This window comes from Galeopterus variegatus, unplaced genomic scaffold, assembly GCF_000696425.1.
Source record: "Galeopterus variegatus unplaced genomic scaffold, G_variegatus-3.0.2 Scaffold10000, whole genome shotgun sequence".
Classification (NCBI taxonomy): Eukaryota; Metazoa; Chordata; class Mammalia; order Dermoptera; family Cynocephalidae; genus Galeopterus; species Galeopterus variegatus.
The window spans coordinates 1819-9709 of NW_007736111.1; the positions used below are offsets into that span (position 1 = coordinate 1819).

The window sequence follows — 7891 nt, forward strand, 5'->3', positions numbered from 1 at the left end:
TTTTTCCTAATCATTCTTCCCCCTTCTGCTCCATGAAATTTTAGTAACATAGATATACTAAATACCTGTTTAGATACTGTGACCCTTTGAAGGGCACATCTCATTGTAATATCTAAGATTACTCACCCCCAGGAACCAATTTTCACCCCTTGAGAACTATACTGCCCTACCAAGAATGCATGACTTAGATGGTATTCGGATGGTTTCAAGAAACTTGATTTTCTTTCTCCTTTTTTAAATCAGGGAAACCCTGGATCAGATGGTCTGCCTGGCCGAGATGGATCTCCTGGTGGCAAGGTATAACAAATATATGTACAATAGGTTTGTGTAATTGAAACAAATGACCATCGTATTTATTTTGGAGCTGTGCATTTGTTCACAGGGTGATCGTGGTGAAAATGGCTCTCCTGGTGCCCCTGGTGCTCCCGGTCATCCAGGTCCACCTGGTCCTGTTGGTCCAGCTGGAAAGAGTGGCGACAGAGGAGAAACGGTGAGTTCTGATAAGCACCCTCTCTCTATACTCGTCTATTTCCCTCAGTAAAGAAATTTGTAGGTAGGAGGTGGGGTGTCGTATCTGCCAACCAAAATATATGCTACCATTTATTTTAGTTTTTATGCTAGTCATTATTCCTTAGATAAATGTGCTGATAAAGATATACCAGAAAATTCTAACAGTGGTCAATGAAGAATTCATTACTGAAATCTGATACAGTATTAATCAGACCAACTGTCTATGTGCTGGGTAAATGCGAGGCTGAATTAATGGGACTCTTGACAGCTTTTCTGTTTAGATCTCCTGGTAAAAATATAAACAGGAAAAGCCCTTTTAAGGAGAAAGCAATATTAACTTCGTATAATAGTATGCATACTATTATTTCATCACAATGAAATTACTAACTTTTAAAAACAAAATTGTATCAGTGAATAAAAATTCCATGTGTGTTTGCTCATGAGTTTGTTTCATCTTAGGGTCCTGCTGGCCCTGCTGGTGCTCCCGGTCCTGCTGGTTCCCGGGGTGCTCCTGTAAGTTTTGTTTTGTGTTTTTAACTTACTCTATTTTATAGCATGCTCAGGAAAAGGGGATGACAAAATATATAACTGTGGAACAAATATAATCTCTCCTTTAGTGATACAGAAAGAAATTCAGCATCTAAAATTTCCTTAGGACAAAGGATATTAACATCAATTATTAGGGTTCCATGTAATTAGTAGTCCAAAATTAAAACAACTACAAAAAACAATTTTTATTGTTCCATGTATGAAGTGTCTCTTGATGGGGATTCTTGGTTAATATAAAGCCATAGAGTAATTGCTGTATCTTATATTTTATTTTTCAATATGTGTGCGTGTACGTGACCTTAATTTGAATGTGTTTCTAAAGGGTCCCCAAGGTCCACGTGGTGACAAAGGTGAAACGGGTGAACGTGGTGCTAGTGGCATCAAAGGACATCGAGGATTCCCTGGTAATCCTGGTGCCCCAGGTTCTCCAGTAAGTGCATCCATTTTGTTAGAAAATCCCCTTCAATGAATTTTAACTGATGAGCTAGGCAAATTTCAGAGATGAAGAGTATAAAAATTTTCCATCACTAAAAGTATATGCTCGAGGAGATGAAAAATGAATTTGAGGGCCTATTTGAAAAAACAGTTGCATGAAATATGTGGGAGGTTAAAGAAAGAGAAAACCATGTTTTGTCATGATTGCCATGATTCTTGATCTGATCTTGAACATACAGAGAACATCGCCTAAACCTTTCTAAGGTCTCCACTCATATTCGCCTTTCCTTTCCTTCCAGGGGCCTGCCGGTCACCAGGGTGCAGTTGGTAGTCCAGGACCTGTGCCATGATTCTTGATCTGATCTTGAACATACAGAGAACATCGCCTAAACCTTTCTAAGGTCTCCACTCATATTTGCCTTTCCTTTCCTTCCAGGGGCCTGCCGGTCACCAGGGTGCAGTTGGTAGTCCAGGACCTGCAGGCCCCAGAGTAAGTACCACAGAATGATATTGGAAGGTCCACATTTTTAAAATGCTTGCACTTCAGGAACATATTCTAGCCTTGTGATATTACGATAATTTCTTAGGGACCTGTTGGACCCAGTGGGCCCCCTGGCAAAGATGGAACAAGTGGACATCCAGGTCCTATTGGACCACCAGGGCCTCGAGGCAACAGAGGTGAAAGAGGATCTGAGGTAAGACATCACTTATGTGTATGTGTATTTAATTTGCTACAATCTTCAAACTGTCAGAAACACTGCATATATTTTAAACTGAAATAATGAGTCAAACACAATGCAATCTCTTGATTTGAGCAACAACTTGAAGACATTCTCTACCACATCGAGACTTTTTCTATAACACAATAGAATAGAAGATAAAGAATATTTGTAATAGTTTGATTAGATAACTGTTAGATGTTAGAGAATGGCATATGCCCAATTAACAAAATGAACCATGGCAGCATTGGTCTCGTAACCATGATAATCATGATGATTTGCTTATATGTAGTACATTTAACTTCTCAAATAGCTTCCATGATTCCTGTTTTGCTACTGATACAATCTCTCCTAATACTTTCCTATCCCATGACTTTGGGATAAAGGGAATAAAAACTGTTATCCCCACAATTACATGTGTGACATTTGAAGCACAAATAATCAAGTAATCAACCCAAAGACACAAAGCTAATGACATATTTGGGGTTTGAATGTAGATTCCCTGGATGGGGAGAAAAGAAGAATTGGTGAAGGGACATGACAATCAACTACATTGTATATTGATAAATTAAAACATTTTTTAAATTTTAAAAATTTGTAAAAGAATGTAGTTCCCTGATTTTATCCCCTCTGCTCTGTCAGTATCAGAATTGAGCTTCACGGGCTATTTGCATACATCATTTATGCAGAAGGAAGACTGATAGAGTAAAATTTGTGCTCTGACACCGCATTCTCACATAGTGAAACAATACATTTTTTGTTAATAAATTGTAGTTGTTATAAATTGGTTATCATGTGATAACAAAAGCACACAAGTAAACCTTCATTAAAATAATTATGATGACAATGTATGACTTTTATTTTTAATGCATTTTCCTGGACTAGCAACATGTACTTTCAACGGAGACCAAACAAATACAATGATACATATCTTACCCATTCTAGGGCTCCCCAGGCCACCCAGGGCAACCAGGCCCCCCAGGACCCCCTGGTGCCCCTGGTCCTTGCTGTGGTTATGGGGCTGGGGCTGCCATTGCTGGGACTGGAGGTGAAAAAGCTGGTATGCTTGCCCCATATTATGGAGATGACCCACTGGATTTCAAAATCAACACTGAAGAGATCATGTCTTCACTCAAATCTGTTAATGGACAAATAGAAAGCCTCATTAGTCCTGATGGTTCTCGTAAAAACCCTGCTCGGAACTGCAGAGACCTGAAATTCTGCCATCCTGAACTCAAGAGTGGTATGTTTGGGAGTCTTTCACACTCGTGGCAAAAGGATTATGGAGAAAACTGCTCATATTAGAATTTGAGGAAGAGGAAACTTTCTCTGTCAATAGAAAATATTTTATAGCCAAAATAGAACTTAAAGAATGTTAGTTGAGTTGAAGCTGCTTGATATTGTAAGAAAAAGTAAACCCTGCAGATGTATTTAAAATATAACATAAATGACTTCAAAATATTCCAAATATAGGAAAACTTAAAGACAGTTCTGTAGAAAGTTTAAAACAAATTGTAATTTGGTATGTTTCTAAATGTCATCGCAAAGTTATTTGTTTGATAAAGTGACATATATTATGTTCTCAAGATTAAATATATATAATTTGATGCAGACAATTATTGCAATATTTGTTTATTGCAATTTAAGTTATGGTAATAGATTTATTAAATTTTTCAAATTAAGAAACAGAAAATTTCAAAACTGAATATTCAATTGAATATTGAATATTGTAATAGTTTCAGGTTTTGCATATGTTGGGTAAATTTTTTCTGAAACACAATATTATTTTAAACCTTTCAAATATCTTGACATGGAACATTGCCTTTGCTATGAGTAATTTCTAGAAATTACTTAAAATAGAAGACAACCATAATCATGTGAACTCTAGGTTTAAATCTATTGGCATTAAGTCTGAATTAGAAAACCAGATTACATTATTAAGCAAAATTACATTAGTTAGTCATCTTAAACAAAAAATTTCAGCAAATACTATAAACCAATCAAGTCTTGGCTTGGTATAGCATCATTATTCAAAACCAAGATGTTATATTTTATTTCAATTCTTTCTATAATTATAGCTAACTCTTTTACCTCAGCAATTTCAATCTAAAAAAATTCTCTATGATGCTATACATAAAGTACAAATATATGAAATACAAATATATTAGCAGCAGAAAACATTATGAATGCCTTACCCAGTAAAAAAACAAAATTATTGTGGTCCAAATTTCATTACTGGATTTTATAACCAGTTTTCATTGCCTTTTTTTTGTGACTATTCAGGAGAATATTGGGTTGATCCTAATCAAGGTTGCAAGATGGATGCTATCAAAGTATTCTGTAATATGGAAACCGGGGAAACATGCATAAATGCCAGTCCTTCCAGTGTTCCACGTAAGAACTGGTTTATAGATTCTAGTGGTGAGAAGAAATACGTTTGGTTTGGAGAGTCCATGGATGGTGGTTTTCAGGTAAGCAAGAATACACTTTTCTGAAATACAAGGGTACTTTTAAAAGTTTATGGAAAGATTGTATTATCTTTCAATTCTATTTTTTCATAATAAATATATGATTTTATATGTTCAGGTGATTATACTTTCATAACTTTTCTAACTTTTCTCTCAAGAGCTAAGTTTGACTGAATTATTCTTTGTATGCAAATACTTTTCTTTCGCTTTATTTTTATTTATCCTTTAAATTGATTATATGTATTCAGGGGACACAGAGCTGACCATCAGCACCTGTGCCTGTGCAATAAAACATTACTCTAAATGCAATAAAAATATATTAATATATAAAATATTCATACACAAAATATATGAACATTTTATATTGCAGTATCCATTCTAACACTACATGATTTCCTCACAACAGTTACAACTAAAATGTTTGATCAGTTTTATTTGTTCCCTCTTACAGTTTAACTATGGCAATCCTGAACTTCCTGAAGACATTCTTGATGTACAGCTGGCATTCCTCCGACTTCTCTCCAGCCGGGCCTCCCAGAACATCACATATCACTGCAAGAACAGCATTGCATACATGGATCAGGCCAGTGGGAATGTAAAGAAAGCCCTGAAGCTGATGGGGTCAAATGAAGGCGAATTCAAGGCTGAAGGAAATAGCAAATTCATATACACAGTTCTGGAGGATGGTTGTACTGTAAGTATAAACATGGCTCATAACGCACTCAGCATTTTTAGTTAAATCATGCTAACTATTTTAAAAAGAAAAAATAAAAATAATATTGTGAACAAAAGATGGCATTTGGTGTGAATTATATAGCATCTATTGATTCATTGAAGGGAATGTTAAATACCACAAAATGTGAATAAATCTTCCTAACCTCCAGATGAAAACTAGTTGAAATGAAAGCAATTGAGATTAAGTTCATACTATAAACTTTATCAGATAACTGGGAAGGTTACTATACATTCTGCATATCTGTCATATGGACTCAATCTAAAATCTCTACTTTTCTTTTTAATTTTAAAAGTTAACTTCAAATCTATCCTTTGTTATTGTCATTTATGAACAAAGGGAGAACTGACTTCTAATAGCAAATTCCATTGTGAGTGACCTATCCACTTTTTAATAATTCAACTATATATCTGGTAGCAATGACCAGACCAGGCCTCCTAAGAATGACCTGGCCTATGGTGAACTCCCTGCTGGGTTTACCCCGAAGGCCCACAGTGGCTTTTGTTTAAGAATTTTGTTTATCAACTGAGAGGATTATAGCTTTGAAATGGAGCAGAACTAACAATTCCCCAAGAGCAAAACAAAAAAATTAACTTGATCGGTAAGAGGAATTGTCTAAATAATTGTAGCATCATGATCACTTACATTCTTTTGCCCTTTTTTACAGAGACATACTGGGGAATGGAGCAAAACTGTCTTTGAATATCGAACACGCAAGGCTGTGAGACTACCTATTGTAGATATCGCACCCTATGACATTGGTGGCCCTGATCAGGAATTTGGTGTGGACCTTGGCCCTGTTTGCTTTTTATAAACCAAACGTTATCGGAAACCCAAGAAAAAAATGTCACACTCCATATGTGTTCCTCTAGTTCTAATCTTGTCAACCAGTACAAGTGACCAACTAAATTCCAGTTATTTATTTCCAAAATTTTTGGAAAAAGTATAATTTGATGAAAAAAGGATACTTTTTTTTTTTCTGTTCCATCAAATACAGTTCAAATGCTTTTTGTTTTATTTTTTTACCAATCCCAATTTCAAAATGTCTCAATGGTGCTATAATAAATAAACTTCAACACTCTTACAATAACACTGTGTTACATTCTTTGAATCCTAGCCCATTTGCAGATCAATGACTATGCTCACCAGTAAAAGATAACCTTTCCTTCTGAAATAGTCAAACATGAAATTAGAAAAGACCTCCCTATTTCAACTACCTCAACTGGTCAGAAACAGGTGAATTTTATGAGTCCCAGAAGACAAAAATGTGCATCAGTTGGCCAAAATTGTAAATTTCATTGATTAATTTCCTAGAATACTGATTTTAAAAAGTATAGTATAGTGCAAGAATTTAAAGAAATATTTTAAAAGCCACAATTATTTTAATCTTGGATATCAACTGCTTTTAAAGGTGCTTCTCTCTTTTCTTGTCATTGCTGGTCAAGATTACTAATATTTGGGAAGGCTTTAAAGACACATGTTATGGTGCTAATGTACTTTCACTTTTAAAGCTAGATCAGAATTGTTAGCTTGCATTCAAAACATAAATGCACAACATCTGTACATGTCTCCTCTCATAAAGATTAATTGGCGTGCCACAGGGACTTCTCTCCCTTTATCCTGTAAAAGTCAACAACCAAAAACAATTTGTGGGGCTGCTTTTGTCACAATAACACAGAGAATGTGTTGAAATTTAACTTTGTAAGCTTGTATGTGGTTGTTGATCTTTTTTTTCTTACAGACACCCATAATAAAATATCATATTAAAATATTCCTGGTTTTTGTCACTTTTCATAGATTTAACAAATGCATGTCTACACTGAGGAACTTTAGTGATTTTCTTGAAAAACAATATTAAATTCTAACTATGCTAACAATTGTTCAGAATATAGATAATGTTCACTGGGGAATCCTGCAGATTTTTAGATCATATTTAGTAGAATCCCTGGGCTTATTGAAACTGAGAGCATTCTGTTTGAAAGGTCAATCCCTGGAAATGATAACATAATAAATTGGGGTGTCTCCAAAGTGGTGGTAATCAAGGAGGAATATGCTGGTAGTTTACCAGGAAGTAAGATGGGTCTGGAGAAACACATTAATATTAAGAATAATTTACAAATACAGCATGATCTCACATGTGGAAACTAAAAAAATTAAACTCATACAAGTAGAGTTGAGTGGTGGTGCTCAAGGAGGAATATGCTGGTAGTTTACCAGGAAGTAAGATGGGTCTGGAGAAACACATTAATATTAAGAATAATTTACAAATACAACATGATCTCACATGTGGAAACTAAAAAAATTAAACTCATACAAGTAGAGTTGAGTGGTGGTGGGGTGGAGTAGAGGAGGTTTTGGTCAAAGAACATGAAAGTTCAGTTAGATAAGGAGGTTCCAGAGATCTATTATACAACATGTTGACTATAATTAATAACACAGTCTAGAAAATTGCTAAAAGTAGGTTTTAGGTATGGACA

At 35.1% G+C, this 7891-nt stretch overlaps 1 protein-coding gene across 1 annotated transcript in view; it reads left to right on the forward strand.

Moving 5' to 3' along the window:
- The window catches only part of LOC103609725 (collagen alpha-1(III) chain), a gene marked incomplete at its 5' end in the record, with an annotated part of 8071 nt that extends 886 nt beyond the window's left edge, over positions 1–7185 (forward strand). Inside the window, 10 exons of the mRNA XM_008594015.1 lie at positions 244–297; positions 383–490; positions 970–1023; positions 1382–1489; positions 1931–1984; positions 2082–2189; positions 3159–3456; positions 4497–4684; positions 5133–5375; positions 6082–7185. Coding sequence (XP_008592237.1) covers positions 244–297; positions 383–490; positions 970–1023; positions 1382–1489; positions 1931–1984; positions 2082–2189; positions 3159–3456; positions 4497–4684; positions 5133–5375; positions 6082–6228 — 1362 coding nt within the window. The remainder of the gene's footprint in view (positions 1–243; positions 298–382; positions 491–969; positions 1024–1381; positions 1490–1930; positions 1985–2081; positions 2190–3158; positions 3457–4496; positions 4685–5132; positions 5376–6081) is intronic.
- Between the last annotated feature and the right edge of the window lie 706 nt (positions 7186–7891).